Source organism: Hypomesus nipponensis, chromosome 3 (assembly GCF_054491055.1).
Source record: "Hypomesus nipponensis isolate SF chromosome 3, ASM5449105v1, whole genome shotgun sequence".
Classification (NCBI taxonomy): domain Eukaryota; kingdom Metazoa; phylum Chordata; class Actinopteri; order Osmeriformes; family Osmeridae; genus Hypomesus; species Hypomesus nipponensis.
Window position 1 is genome coordinate 10284577 of NC_140363.1, and position 15696 is coordinate 10300272.

Below are 15696 nucleotides of genomic sequence, written 5' to 3' on the forward strand. Positions count from 1 at the left end.
CCATACTGAATTTCACACATTTTTTTCTGCTGGGGCCACTTCTAGGAAAAGCTGAAGGAACACCGTTAGCTTCTCTAACAATCCTGGGCAGAGTTTGTAGTGAATGAAGGGCACATAAACCACAATGCCACTGAAGATGAACAAGGCCACATAGAGGTATTCTATCTGGGGGTTGTCTATGATAGGCGCCAGAACCAGGAACACTGCAGCAATGAGGACCAGGATGGGGAGGACTATGGGAACCTAAATATACATAAAGGACAAAGCAATGTAACAGGAGCAGCTCTTGTTAGACAGTTAAATATGTAATATTATAGGAACAAAATGTTTAAGTACCAAATATATTTTTTCGATTTTATAGCTTGTAGAATTTTATGCTTAGTGGGGTTTTCACCCTTTTTGACCAATCAGATTGGAAGTATCAGTAAAACATATTTATTTGTTAAGATCGACTTTTGGCATTTTATGTTTTTTCATTTTTGATGGTGACAGTTTGAGACAGGAAAGGTAGGGGGGACAGAGAGGGGATGACATGCAGTAAATGGGCCGCGCTGGAATCAAAACCTGATCCGTTGTGGTAAGGCCTTAACCTATGCACTCTACCTGGTGAGCCACCGGGCGTCTCGTCTCAGCAGAATGTTTAAACTTTACTCCACAGTAGAAAAGTAGAAATACTTTAGATTGATCCTCTGGTTTTAGGAGGTTTACCTTATATGGGCGAGGAAGCTCAGGTTTCTTGATCTTGAGGTAGATGAGCCCAGACAATGTGATTCCATAGAAGAACCAGGCGGTAAAACTGACAATATGAATATACAATATAGGGATTTCAATGCCAAAATTAAGAAAATACCTCAAAAAATCAATTTGTAAATCTGGTTTCATGGTGGTTTTACAGTATGACAAATGTATTGCATAATACTTTTCTTCTCAACATTGGAAAGATATCTGCTACTAGTCCATTGTGTATCAGGCTACTTCCTACCTGAAGTAGTTGACAATGCTTTGGAAGTCTCCAGGGATGAGAACCACCAGGGAGATGGCGGTAGTGAAGATTAGGGCCGGAGAAGGGGTTAGTCGTTGGACATGCGCCATGGCCAAAATACCTGGCTGTTGATTTGAAGAAATATACTAATGTGGGCCAGAACACGATAAACCATTTTGTTTCTGGTAATTTATAGTAAGTGTACACTACTGCTGTATTGGTACAGAAGAATAATACAATTAGTTGAAGTAGATCTCGTAAATAGTTTGTCCTTTTCCAAGAAAATGCACTTCACCCCATCACTTCTATCATTGAAAACATATTTTATAATTTCACGATTGATATTGTCCAATTATGTTCTGGATCTTGGTTAGTTCAACACTACAGTATTTTTGATAAAGACAGATGACAGTGTGTGTGGTTCTCACCATGTGTCCTTCCCTGGCAGCCACAAAGCACACACGGCCACCACTGAAGAAGGTCCCGTTAAGTGAGCCAAAAGCGGACAAAGCTGCAGCCACAGACATCACCCACCCCCAGCTACCCAGCACTTTGTTCCTGTTGCAAAAAGCAAAAGGTACTGTGCTTTAATCCGTTTTACACTGGTTGTCAGGACATAGACAATATCAGGTAGCTTTACAGTACCTAAAGCATTTATCAAGCAAATTATCAACTATAGTAATGTTCCGGCCTGGCCTTTTTCCACATTTGACTTGATTCCAAAAGGATACTGTGTAATCCTAAGAGAGTCAGACTTTAACCATGTAAATTGAAATGAAAGTGGACAACATTATGAAGTCAGCCCTACCATGAGACACATTGATCAAAACTCATGTCTTGGATGGAAAAAGATGGATAAAATAAAACTTTGTCTCACCCCCAAGTGACAGCTACTGCAGTGGATGTCACAACCTCTTGTGGCGTCAATACAGCTAGATAACTCACATTGACCAGCAGATACAGAATAGTAACCATGGGGATGGCTATCATAACTGCTCTGGGTAGATTGACCTGAGAAAGAATATATTAGACAAATTATTTGGGGAATGGTAGGCGAACACAATAAGTGTTTTTCCTTTGATGAAAAACTCTCATACTGTACAGTATACATGCACAAAAAATATGTTGTATTTGCTATACAGGTGTGGACCTGCATTGTTTGAACTCCTTTTTTTCCGTACGGATCAATGTGTCCTGTAACACAATTGTATTATTTTTTGTATTAGTAGAGAAGTGGAAGTGTATTGGTACAAACACATTTGTATTTATACAGTATTATTATTAGCACTTTAGCAGCAATAACTCTTTCAGTTTTAAAACTAAATGCACCATCTTAATGGCTTATTAGCATCTTAATGCTAGTTTACAGTATAGGTATAGAGTTGTACATGTTCAGGCGCTGTCAACACCTCTGAAGGTATAACTACCTACTGTACCTACCTACCTACCTACCTACCTACCCAACCCCTTCCACAATGTGCAGAAACAGACCAAATGAAGGTGTTCGATGCATGAATACTACTTGGACAATATAGCAATATTTGCGCCTTCAATATTGAGTTCCTCCTTCTGTTGTATTTTGTCCCATAAAATTTTACCTGACAAAAACTGTGAACAAAAATATTTTACAGCCTTCACATTTTTGAGAAAGGCAATAACAAGGCAATAAGACTTCAAAAGTGTGTTATAGTTGACATCAATAAACTTTTAACATTCTCACCTCAGGTTTTTTCAACTCTTCCGTCACATAATTCAGGTTGTACCAGCCAGCAAAGGACCAGAGACCCTGGTAAAACGCCATTCCCAGAAAGCTAAAACCCATATTTGTACCCTCGAAAGAATTATGAAAATTCCCTGTAATCACTTTACTGCTCTGCCCAACACTCACCACCCCTCCGATCACAATGATCATCAAGGAAACTATCTTGGCCACTAGGAAGACCACCTGTATTCGCATGGCGAAACACACATTCATAATATTGATAGTTGCCACAGTCAGAACACTTGCAGCGGCAGCACACTTCAGAACTAACACAGGAGGATGGCAACCCAAGAAAAAGGGGGCCACAGCATATTCTGCAAAACTGAGAGATATAGCAGCAATGCTTGCTGGCTTAACCACAATATTGAAGGTGAGGGCAGCAAAGAAGGCAGGGAACTGCCCATAGATTCGGAGGATATAAATAAAGTCCCCTCCTGATTCGGCAATGACGGTTCCTAGTTCCGCGTATGAGAGAGCCCCAAGCATTGCCACTAACCCACAGAAGGCCCAGACTAGCAGGCTGGCTCCCGGGCTTCCTGTGTAATACAGCACAAATTGCGGGGACATGAATATACCCGATCCTATCATGGTCCCTGCAATTATAGACACAGCACTGACTAGGCCCACCTCACGTTTTAGTCTCAGCCCATCTGCTTCCACGCTAGTCATGACTATATCGCTTTCTTTAAACAAAACAACTCTTCTTTGACAACGACAAAGGCAGATTATTCCTTTTAGAAGCACTTTGTGAAGGAAGAGCTGCCGTAGTAAAACATTTGAATGCACTGTAGGTGCAAAGTACCTGTGCAGTTAATATTAACTTTCCATATTGCTTTTGGAACTTTGTTGTGAATCCTTTATTTATGAGTCTATAAAGACTTTTTTAAAGATTATTGACTCTGTGTTTTATACACCTGGGATGGTAAAAATGATCAAGACATTATATCATATGAGACCTTCTGTGCTTTCAGTCTACAATCTAGCAAATTTATTTTACATTGTAAAGAATCTAAACTACTATTTAAGTTATTTCTGTTAGCAGATAATACATAAGACAGCGTTTTTCAAAGGAGTATTTTTTTCAGAATTGATCTGCATGTATATTCAGGTGTCAGTCTTAAATGAACCCTTTTTTGAATGTATCCGGTTTTAAGTTGGACAAGTTAAAACTATGTTTGGATTTCTGTATTGAGACACTGAAGAAGCTTGTAGAAAGGGTTCAAAAGGTTTTGGAATAGAGTTGGAAAAAGAAATGTCCAAATACTGTACTGTAAAATACTGCAAATGAAAGCATACACCAAAGGACCTTGATTGTTCTAAACAAGGAAATGTTTTTGTAAAAAATAATGTGTACAATACAATCAGCTGGTAAGAATACATTTATGGCGTAGTACAAGCATAGATTTAAGGTATTTGACTGCTACTACAATAATTAGAAAAACATAGCCTGAAGGCTTGAGACTTGTGGACAACAAACTGAAATCTCTCCATACCTCTGGGGATTTTAGTTCTTCCGTCACATAATTCAGAGTGTTCCAGCCATCGTAGGACCACAGACCCTGATAAAGAGCAATCCCTATGGAGCTGACACCCACATGTGTCCCATCAAAGGAGTCTGCAAAGCTTTCAGTGTTCCCCTGAAATAGCAACACCACACCTCCTACTATGATCACTGTCAGGGCCAGCACCTTAGTCACCATGCAGAATATCTGGATTAACATGGCCAGTCGCACATTCATACTATTAATCAGAGCTAGAACTAGAATCCCCGCAGCTGCCACACACTTCACCACCAGTTTTGGGGCAGGGCAGGCTTGATAGAAAGGCGCCACAGCATATTCTGCAAAGCTTAGAGCAATACCTGTAGCACTGGCTGGTCTCATGACTATGATGAAGCTGAAGACAAACATAAAAGCAACTACTTGGCCCCACGTTCGCAGGAAGTAGATGTATTCTCCTCCAGAGTCCTGAATAACTGTTCCGAGTTCGGCGTAGCACAAAGCCCCCAGCATGGCTAACAGGCCACAGAAGACCCAGACCACCAGACTGGCTCCTGGGCTCCCGATGTTAACCAGCACTGACTGAGGGGACATAAAGATCCCAGAGCCTATCATGGTACCAGCTATGAAAGACACAGCACCAGTAAGCCCCACTTCTCGTTTAAGGCTGAATTTTGAGGTTTTGTTTTCCATGTTGAGACCAGTAGTAGCCATGTCCTCCTAGGATTATAGTTTTTTTACAAACAAATACATAAGCTGAGTAATCTTTATCTTAACAAGGCATGGGCAGTCCTACAACCTTAGTAAGACTTATGTTAGTTAATAATTACATCTTCGGACCATACTCAATCAGTGATCAGGTTCATTTAAATAAAATGGACTTCCAGTAACTAATCCGAAATGTTCTGCCAGGGACTGCTTTCATGCAATAGCAATAACCCAAAGAGAATAAAGATGGTAAAAAACGATTAGAAATAGTCCAAAATATATACATAGTAAGAATGTAGTAACAGCATAAGAAGTGCTTATCTGCTCTGGCTGAATGCACGTGTATATTGTGGGTCAGGGGTGAGACTTCTGAAGCACTAAAGCAATGGAAGTAGCAGTGTAGCAGTGTGCACTTCTTACATAAAACTGTGTACCTACTTTACTGTGCAGAGATACTACTTTATTGAAATAGGTTTGCAATAACACCTAGGACACCTTTGGACACCTAGATTTGGTAATATTTGCTATTTCTTTGTTTCATGAGTAATGTTGAAAGAAGAGTCATGCAACAGATATTTGATAAGATTAAGGTTCTGCCTCTAACTGTAAACCTATGGGAGATTCCATGGGTCAGTGTGGAAAAAGGTAAATATTACAACACTACAAGTTCAGCTGTCTGCAACATGTTCCTGGATTCGTATTCCTTCTGTACCCCTGTACTGTTTATGAGGTTCATCCAATTAGAATGATGCTGCCACTAAAATAAACATACTCTACCAATACCTTAACAGATTGCACTTACTCAATTACTTAAGAGAAAAGTATAAGGTCAATAGCCTACATTTAAGCTGCCTGTTGGGTTTACAGAGATGTGACAACTGATCTTGGGAGGATGCTGGTGTGCAAGGAACTGGGGACCATCCATTGGTTAGTGATTAGCTCTAATCTCAGGAATGTAAGCCGACAAGTGACATATTTGCAAACAAAATTTGTATTTTTAAAAATCGTTTAGTTTTACCTCTGGGCGTTTCAGCTCCTCTGTCACATAATTTAAATTGTTCCAGCCGTCATAGGACCACAGTCCCTGGTAGAAAGCAATGCCAATAGGATTGATCCCAACGTTTGTGTTCTCAAATGAGTCGTTGAAACTCTCCGTTTGTCCCCCACTGATAAGCACTATTGCACCGCCAACCACTATCACTACCAGGGCCAGTACTTTTGTCACCATAAAAAACACTTGAATTGACATTGAGAAACGAACATTTAGGCAATTAACGGTGGCCAGTAGAATAATTCCAGAGGCAGCTACACACTTTACCACAAGCTGTGGAGGGGGGCAGTCTGGATAAAAAGGTGCCACCGTGTATTGAGCAAAACTCAGTGAAATTCCTGCCACGCCGGCAGGTCTCACGAACACGACTGAGCTGAAAATGAGCATGAAAGCAACTACTGGGCCAGATGTCCGAAGAATATAGATGTACTCCCCGCCTGATTCTTGGATAACTGTGCCCAACTCGGCATAGCAAAGTGAGCCAAGAACAGCGAGGAGACCACAGCATGCCCAGATAACCAGACTTGCTCCGGGGCTACCGATGCTGGACAGCACTGACTGAGGTGACATGAAGATTCCAGATCCAATCATGGTTCCGGCGATAAGTGACACTGCACCGACCAGGCCCACTTGGCGCTTCAAAGTCAACTTCTCCGGTTTATCCTCCATGTTGCTAGCGCAATTCTCAACCGCAACTGATTCACCAATGTTCTCTGCTTAGAGAAAATAAGCGTAAATAGTTTTGCCAAGTGTCAGTCTGCAGTCTGCTGGTCAATTGCTGTAATTGCATACGTCAATAATTAATAATGTGTGGGGGAGCGAGTTTTACAATAATCAATACTGCTCCAGCTTGTTGAATAAAGGTATTCTGATCCAGTAAATAGAACATGCATCACGTGCTCAATTGAAAAATAATCTACTTTAACACTCGCGCTGACCTGTTTGGTAAACTGCCTCTTATTCATTTTAAAGATTCTGCATGTTATTTTTTATTTAGGCACAATTCTATTGAGTATGTATTGCTTTAATTAATCTGTCAACTCTGATAATATTTAATTAACTAAAAAGAAAACACAAAACAATGAAGTACTAATCAACACATCCGAAATTAGACCACATTTAGTCAGTCAGTTTTCTCACTACAAAATGTATGCCACATCACCTTCGATTGTTTAGCAGTGATTTAAGCAATGATGAACTTTAGTTTCCAATCCTTAGCATGGCAAGCTACAAGGTATTTTCTTTTCAGGCGCGGAAAGAGTGACACTGACCTGATTTAAGAAGATGTAATGTATTCTACATTTGCAAGGGCATATTCAGGAACGGAAACAGTCACACGTTATATATCTGTTGGCATTTTTTATGAACAATGGTTTTGTGACAAAGCAGAAAATGAACAGGAGAAAGACATAACATTAAACAACCTTAAAACAGTGAATTTAGGACATGGATTACCAATATCAAAACAGAATCTGGGCCTAACAGATATAGATCAATACCATAGATCAATACCATTTACAGTTTATTAAATATGAAAACAATATTTTTCACCATCATCTCAGTTCCCCCATCTCATGTCCCTCCCCATCTCAAAGACGTCACGAGACTTTGTCCTCTTCTCCAGTGATAAAAAGGTGAACAGCCTTCTGGGACTGCAACATCTGAGCGGCCCTCTGAGCCCCTGTAATGGCAGCTAGGCGCTGGGCATCGTAGCGGGAGTACAGAGCTGTGCATGTCCAGCTGGCCTCCTCTCCTCCCCCCCCCGCTTGCAGCATGTTACACACCTCACTGTAGAAGTGTGGGTAGGTTGGCAGCCCATAGTAAATCAGGTGCTGGATTCCCTTGATGGTGTATCTAAGGTGGGGCGTGGAGGACGATAAGAGCAGAATAGAACAGAGAATTGCTGTTATTACCGCCATATTGTAAGACATCATAATAACAGTATTGACCAACACTAGATATTTACCTCTTGTAGAAGTGGAAACGTTCAGTGAAGAGGAGGAACTGCTTCTCTCCCTTCTGGAAGAAGTGCCTGGCTCGGGACACCTCTGACTTGGTGGAGTACTCGCAGATGCTTGAAAAGTTCACCTCCTCCTTCTTCATGTAATTGCGCAGTCGGACATAGTCGAAGTAGGATGGGACGTAGATCAGGGTGTGGGACATGACCGAATCCCTGAACTGTGGGAAGACCTTGTCCACAAAGAACTGAAACCTAAGAAGAAAACAAAGTTAAAAGCTTAACAAATGAATGTCTTTGTAAGTTTGTATTTAATGACAGGAGTCACCCCCCAATGCCCGTATCATTCAAAGCCAATTCTGTAATGGAAACTCTTGCAGTGTACGTAGATGGCACATTGCTCTATAAATAAACATGCTGGATTGACTGATTGATGGTCTTCATTGCAATTGTGGTTTTGGAAATTATGTTGTGTAAGAAATCGCTGATGAAGAGCACATATGGGAGGAGCAACACTACGCCCTTCCTTATCGCGATACCTCTTCCTACCACACCCATAACTTGCAACACCTACACCGTTACAAACTTTGCAGAGACTACACAGAAGCATCTTATATGGCATGACAAATCCCAAATGCCCGGAGCATTGCCCATTCGACAGCAACATTATATAAGTAATATAAGTGTATGTTTCCTGTGATGAATTCCATCGGGTCCCCATGGTTCACAGCCTGGTCCTAACCAGACCCTCGTACATTACATTTGTACAGAGGGTCTGGGATCTCTCCATTGACAAACGTTAACTTCCTGGAAGGCGGGTCCTCTGTTGAAGTTTAAAACTATTGGATCCGCCCAGAGCCACTCTGATTTGCCATAACCAATCGCAAGCGTTCGCCTTAGCCAACTCCTTCACCACTACTGTAACGGAGCTAGCTGCCGTAGCTGGAAAATCAAACTTTTCCCAAACCCCGTGGGGAGGAGGGCCACAACATCATGTCCACCAACAAAACTCAGCAAGGAATGTTCTGGCTCTGGCTTTAACCTATGGATATTCGGCAGCGTTGCTGCCACAACCGCAGAATAGTTTCACTCGCATCTTTCTCCGCCGCCATTACTGAACTACTCAAACTAGTGCACGACATTAACGTCATCGTTCTCAGCCACTCCCTCTGTTCGCTGATTGGACCTACAAAAAATGTGTTTCTAGAAACCGACTTCAGAGCCTAGCTCCCAGACCTACTACTGAAGCGAAATCCAAATTGAGCGGAAGTACGAAGGAGGGCAGAGCCAGGCTACATGGTTCATACCTTGCATCCTGATCCATGAAGCTGTCCGCAGGGATCACCTGGAACACATGAGGGAGTTGGAGCAGGACCTGGCATATCGAGCCCGTTCTGGGAACATTCTTGACGGCAATCTGGAAAAGTATGTTAACAAATTAACAATATCTCAAGAATATCACAAGATTTAAATAATAAAAGGAAAAGATTTAAGAGCCTTACACAGATCATGGACAACCTAGCTTGAGTATGTCTGGAAAGTGTAACAGGTAAATGGGTTTCTTACCTGGCCGTGGTAGTTGAAGCAGTGCTTTGTAAGAATGTTGTTGATCTGTGGGTCCTGGATGGTGCTGAAGACCAGTGTCTGGCGGTAGTACTTGGCCCAATTGTTCAGGTTGGACATCCGCACACGGGAGAAGTCCACCCCATGGGAGTCCGAAGGCTGCAGGTTCAGGTGCTTCAACACATGCTAAAAACAGGTTATGGCATGTCGTTAGCTTCTCTCAAAGCTATCCATGAGATCCTTGAGATAAGAGGAGGCTCAAAAGAAAAACACGCCTGTTGCAACAGAATGCTGACTATTCTGATGCAAGAATATGATTAAAGTTATTTCACATGCTGAAAAGATTTAACAGGTTGAAGATGACCTTATTTGAGTCAAGCAGGTGAGGTCTGGTAATGAGGGCAAAACTCCTACCAACAGGTGCTCCCAATTCTGCATGAGGAAGATGTCGGCTTGGTCCACCACCAGAAGCTCAATGGAGGACAGGAAGTCAAAGTCTCGCTTGGACTCGCCCTCTGCCCCCAGAACGGTACGTAGGCCCAGTGGCGAGGCGATGATGATGTCGGAAGAGTAGAAGGGAGCGTAGAGCCGTATGCTTCTCCTAAGGATTGAAACGCCTAGTCGGGGGTCAAAAGTTGCCAGTTACCAGACACAGAGGTGATGGTGAGGAAGTAAATTACAGTGAGTTCACTACACACTGATCAAAACACAGTTATCAAGATCTTCAATGGTGGTAAAAAGGGACTTTGCATTTGGAGATCTATTAACAAATAAACAAATAAAGTCATAGCATTTTATGACCAAGTGAGATTACAGAGATATTTGTCGGCGGACCTATCTTGAAGTGGTCGTCCACATTCCCCGAGAAGATGGCGTGATAGTCGTCCGGACGGACAAGGTTGGGGGGTGTGTCCCCTGGCTCCTCTCCAAACTCATCCTTAAACCTCTTCTTGTTGCTGACGTCCATCTTCTTCCCCTTGGTCTCCAGGAGGCTGATGAGAGTCTGGACAACCCGCAATGCTGAGTCCCGGAAAGGAACCAGGATCAGAACCTGCACAAAGCCATGGGGGAGGTTTAGACAGAGCTCAATGGACTACTGTTTAGAATTACGATTGTTCAAACGGATCAGAAGGCTGTTTTACGACACAAATGTCAAGTCTACACAAGTAGTAAAAGATGAAGTCAGTGGTGTGGTCTAACCTTGGGCCGGGTCAGGCCCTGATCCCTGGGCTCATCCTGGGGTTCTGCCCCAGGTGTCGTCTTTGTTTGGTGCTCCCTTAACTGGGCATTGTGAGCAAGGACGCGGGAGTTTGCCTTCAGCACATGGTTGAGGGCATGAAGGCAGTAGGCACTCTGTACTTGTCGACCTTCGCTCAGTGGAGAACTCTCTGGAAAGTAAACATCCCTGTAGGAATCCATGAGGGTAAGCAGTTCCAGTTGAACTGCGCTCACCTCCTCTGGCGCCCCCTCGGGGTTGGAGGCCTGGTTTAGTAATCTCCAGTTGGGCTCCAGGACTTTGTGAAGGGCCAGGGGGATTTCACATTTGTCTTGACCAATAGGGCCAAACGTATTGTGTGGTGTAGAACACAAGAGGGTGCCCAATCTTGGCCACTGTGTGGAGAGAGTGGAGGTTAGGAGATATTTATGGTTAGTTAGACATGACTGGCACTCAAATGTTCATATATACACACACACACATTCACTAACATGTGCAGACTGTACCTTAATCTGAATCTTGGTCTTGGTACCTAAAGTAATTTTCTTCACCTCCTCCTCACTAAGCTCTGTGTAGAAATGCTGCATAAAATTGTCTGAAAACAAAATGTTCTGTCAGTGAAGAGGCAGGTTCAAGTCCTCGCATTTATATCTTCAAACTATGGTTTATTTAGAAGCCTTATCATGGTCAAGACTTCAACATACACGTTTATTAAATACCTTTTCATTATACCATACCATAACCATAATTTGTTTCACATTGGTTTAGAAGCCAAAAGGTTACTTACCTTCATGTTGCTGCTTGGTAATGCTCTCCTGCTCAGCAGGGCTCTCTTGCTCTCCCTCCCCTGAGAAGTTAGTCTCCAGACAAAACTGGGTTTCGTGCGCCTTGTCTGTGAACTCGTCTCCTGCCGTTGTTTCCTCCCCTTCAGCTGCCTGACCATCACCATTCTGCCCCTCCTCTTCTTCGCTGTCTGCCTCACCTGATGCTACATTCAGATCAGCATCTCCGTCCTGATGTTCCTCATCCTCAGCATTAAGCTCACTCTCTCCATCACTCTCTCCTTTGGGGCAAGAATCAGCGATGAATACTATGCAAGGTATTGTATTAATAATGTCGAATATTATTTATGCCAGGATGCTATTGAAACAAAAAGCGAATAAAATTGCTCTGGGTTCAACAAGCTGTACTGTCAGGGATGCATTAAATTACTTGCCTTCACTAAGTTGCTCATCATCCTCCTCTTCATCATCCTCACTCTCCTCATCCTCACTTCCATCCTTGTTGGCAGAAGGGCAAAGGGTTGACAGCAGTTTGTGATAAGCAGACCTTTGCTCGGGTTCATCATCCTCATCACTTTCAGGATTGCTGGCTTGCTCTGGGCTGTCTGGCTGCGGGGAACAAGGATAATACAGAAATTGTATTTTTGTCTTCATTTTTGTGTAGTCAAGTCATAGCAAAACCTGAACACTACTTTAATCGTTAGAAGGATTCCTGTGTTTAATAACTAGTGGAGACATCTAATTTTACATTTGGGATTAAGACATAATAGTCTACTTACCAGATCCATAATTTGTGTTTTCTCTGGTTTTTCGGTGACACTACAAAAAAATTGTAGAGAAGTCAGTTCCTTCAGTGTAATTCTAACTGGTCTACCACGTTGGAGCAGGTAGATTAAATCACTAAAGTACCCAGCTAGCAGGGAACATCACCGTCTCCACGTCCGCTGAGTGTGTATGTTAGTGGGTGTAAAATGCAAATTTACAAAGCTGGTATTGGGTTTATATTCATTCAGACTCAATAATAATATCCTCAGACTGAATTGCACAGTATTAACTTACTGAACTACCATCAGTACTGTAAGATGCGTTAGCTGGCTAGGTGCTCGGGTACCAAAAGACAAACACTGAAATTTGAAGCGTATGCCTACATGTCATGGAATGGATGTTCCTCTCCAAATTCTTTCAGATGTTTTTTATGCTTCTTGGACAAACTCTTGAAGAGTTCATTATTCTGCCTTCTTTTCCCCATCGTTGCTGGTGCAGGAAAGTTGATAGACACGCATGTGAGTGTTTACTCTTATTCTTCGGAAATGTAGTGAAGGCGCCGATCCAATGTTGAGGAGCATATTTTGCCCCCTACTGCACAGGAGGAGAGTGTGCAACAACGTTCCCAGGTCATGGTGGTCTGTAGCCTAATGGTTGCCTATTCATGTAATACTTTCCCTACGGCCTAAATTCGACCTGTTTTTGTGGTTGGATTTACATGCAGGGTCTGCCCGACCCAATAAACAAACTAAACATGTGTTTAGACACGCCCCTCCCCTTCCTCCCCAAAAAAATCCAATCAAAAGGGCCCCATACACAATTTTTGTTTAGGGCACCCAAAACCCGGGCCGGCTGCTTCACCTCTAGGTTTAACACAACGGGCTGCATACCTGCCGACATTTTGACAACAATGTGCATAATGACTGTAGGCCCTATAGCTAAATATTTACAATATTTCAATTACTAATCAAAGTATGGATCAATAATCCAAATGCTGAAGATACTTCAACTATGCTTTTAGTGATAAAAAACAAAACTTTTGTGCAGCATCTTGACCGTGAGCTTACCCAAAATGTTGTTAGGTCTCTAGAGCTAACTCATCTTTACTGCAGTGACCTTAAATCAGTGGTCAATGTCCTCACATCAACAAACGCTGGGCTTCTTTGTGTTCGTTCAGCTCTGGACGAGACATCTATACTATGTAAATGTTGTTGTATAATGACCTATATATTATTGATCAGTTTGATATCAATTTACTGTTTACTTTTTTTTTGCTGTTACCATAGCAGAATGGCATTTATTATTAACCATTTTGGTGTCTAAGGCATTTCGGCTTCGCTTTTGACATGTTATGCGATTAGGCTATGGTTGAATTTAAGCAAAACATTGTCTAACCTTGCAAAAAAACAACAACCGTGCTGTGCTGGAAGGCACAGGGAACATGTCAGGTTTCTGATCAAATGGAGGGTACATTCTCGAAAGAAGAGAAAGAAAAGGCTCAAAGGACAGTAAGGTTTCGGGTGGCTTCAGCGAATAGTGGCCGCGTCCTTACGGAGGTGTTCAAGGAGGTGACATCGTCTGGGTCAGTGTGGGACTCGGGTGACTCGGACTGCACCAGCAACTCGGAGATTGAACGGGCGAGCTCGCCGCCAACCAGTGAAGCAAATGGGCACTTGAGCGGACTCTTGGAGGCAGCTCCGGATGACAGCGGGAGTGACCCTGACGACTTGTTAATGTATGCTAGTGTGAAGAGAGAGCGGCTCTTTAGTAACAAGCGCATTAATATCTGCAGCAAGAATGGGACTGTACGCGGAGTCAGGAACAAGGTCAGCGCAGGTCAAGTGCTGTATAACAACCTTTCCAACATGTATGCTGTAAGTAGCCTAATTTATTTTAAAATGATAAGAAGAATCTATCAATCTTCTGCCTGTCTGTCTATGTATCTATATATCCATCCATCCGTCCATCTACAAATTTATAGGCCTACATAGGGCAAAGTGTTACACAAATTATGAATGATCCTGATGTCTGAACCATAGTTGGGTCTGAGTTTCCCTCAGTTTCTGCCAATACAGTAAAGAGGTGTTCTAATTGTTTGGGACATCAACAACTATCACAAGCTAAAGTAAACTTGCAAGAGTGAATTACAATGAAAGGTGCAGCTTCAGACACTGTTATTTAGCAATAATGACATTCTCTTCCTTTTACTTTGAAAGGGGAATCTACGTGGTGGCAACCAACATCTTCAGAGAAAAAGACCCTGAGATAGAGACAGCCTACTCAGGGCTGATGGTTACACATATTCTATGAATTGAACACACTTTGGTTCCCCGGAATCAACCATAAAAAGTGTTCCCGTTATTTTAAATTCACATTGATCACCTTTATTGACATATTGACCATACTTTATTCCATGTTATCATTTCATAATAATACTGATGACAAAGTCTAGATGGATTGAATTTTGGATTGAGTCTAGAGGCCACAAAATTAGCATTATTCCAAAAGTGAACAAAATACTTGTTAAAATCTTTGATGCAACTGAATTGTTCCAGTCAAGTGTCCCTCGTGGAAATTATAATTAAACAGGTAGGCCTACAAATTGAACGTGTGATAATGAATGTGTGTTGAATTTTTATCTAATTTTTAAATTTTATAAGTACTTTGTAACTGTTGAAAGATTAACTTTGCTATTGTTCAGTAATAACATTCTTGCATTGAACACAAAGGCTCTCTGTTTCTTCATCTTTCCACCAATTGCCACCTGCTCCAATGGGCTTATAAATGTTTAATGTGATGCAAGAAACTGCAACAATGACATTAAATTAAGTAGATTAGAAACTATTTTTTGGCTTGTCCGTGGACATTTTTGGCATCAACACACAAAACAAAAAGCATGATACCCATATCGGGTTAGTTATACATGCATTATGGCCTATTTATACCATTTTATGTGGTTTGAGATTGGATCACAATGAGGGAGTTCCCTTCTCTGGAACCGTCCCAGCACCACGTGCTCTACTACAACGCCCCTTAACCCGCTTACAATTAACCTGATACAGCTCATGAGCGCTCAACCCTAATTGGCAGATCGGATCTCAATGTGTAACAAATTGCAACAAAAGGGAAGTACAAGAAGAATGGTCTCACTCTAAAAAGAGATGCAACAACAATTGTTAAATATGTTTTGATTTACCATATTTTGCCGTTGAACAGCTGTCTAAAAATGGCATTTCTGTAATAGCCAAAGGCTGTTTAAGAATGCAAATTAGCTTTTGAAAAAAATGTATAAGCTCCTTCACGGCACGGATGTGTTCATCATGAGAGCTACGAAATTATTAGAATGAATTGGTGTTAGTTTGAGGTTTAATGCCGAACATATAACAAAAAATGTTTCCAAATCTTTATAGT

The 15696-nt window shown here is 41.9% G+C and overlaps 3 protein-coding genes across 4 annotated transcripts; 1 reads left to right on the forward strand and 2 right to left on the reverse strand.

The window, feature by feature from the left end:
- Positions 1-12: 12 nt before the first annotated feature.
- LOC146299745 (b(0,+)-type amino acid transporter 1) lies at positions 13-6671 on the reverse strand. 2 transcript variants are annotated; one of them, XM_084675435.1, is made up of 6 exons: positions 5970-6671; positions 1860-1993; positions 1411-1540; positions 983-1107; positions 709-796; positions 13-243 (listed from the first exon to the last, which is right to left on the reverse strand). In XM_084675435.1, exons 1-6 carry the CDS (start codon positions 6669-6671, stop codon positions 13-15), a joined length of 1410 nt encoding a protein of 469 aa, XP_084531561.1. The 2 variants fall into 2 exon arrangements, with proteins under 2 accessions (XP_084531561.1, XP_084531566.1); XM_084675440.1 differs by lacking the exon at positions 5970-6671 and adding an exon at positions 4238-4936.
- Positions 6672-7341: 670 nt separating this feature from the next.
- utp25 (UTP25 small subunit processor component) lies at positions 7342-12831 on the reverse strand. The gene is made up of 12 exons (XM_084675469.1): positions 12669-12831; positions 12300-12339; positions 11955-12129; positions 11526-11801; positions 11245-11333; positions 10723-11133; positions 10357-10573; positions 9937-10139; positions 9526-9708; positions 9267-9376; positions 7969-8214; positions 7342-7856 (listed from the first exon to the last, which is right to left on the reverse strand). The coding sequence occupies exons 1-12, from the start codon at positions 12767-12769 to the stop codon at positions 7601-7603; spliced, it is 2307 nt and encodes a 768-aa protein (XP_084531595.1). The 5' UTR covers positions 12770-12831; the 3' UTR covers positions 7342-7600.
- Positions 12832-13540: 709 nt separating this feature from the next.
- Positions 13541-14754, forward strand: grxcr1b (glutaredoxin and cysteine rich domain containing 1 b). Its single transcript, XM_084683450.1, has 2 exons — positions 13541-14159; positions 14502-14754. Exons 1-2 carry the CDS (start codon positions 13746-13748, stop codon positions 14547-14549), a joined length of 462 nt encoding a protein of 153 aa, XP_084539576.1. The 5' UTR covers positions 13541-13745; the 3' UTR covers positions 14550-14754.
- The last annotated feature ends 942 nt before the right edge of the window (positions 14755-15696 follow it).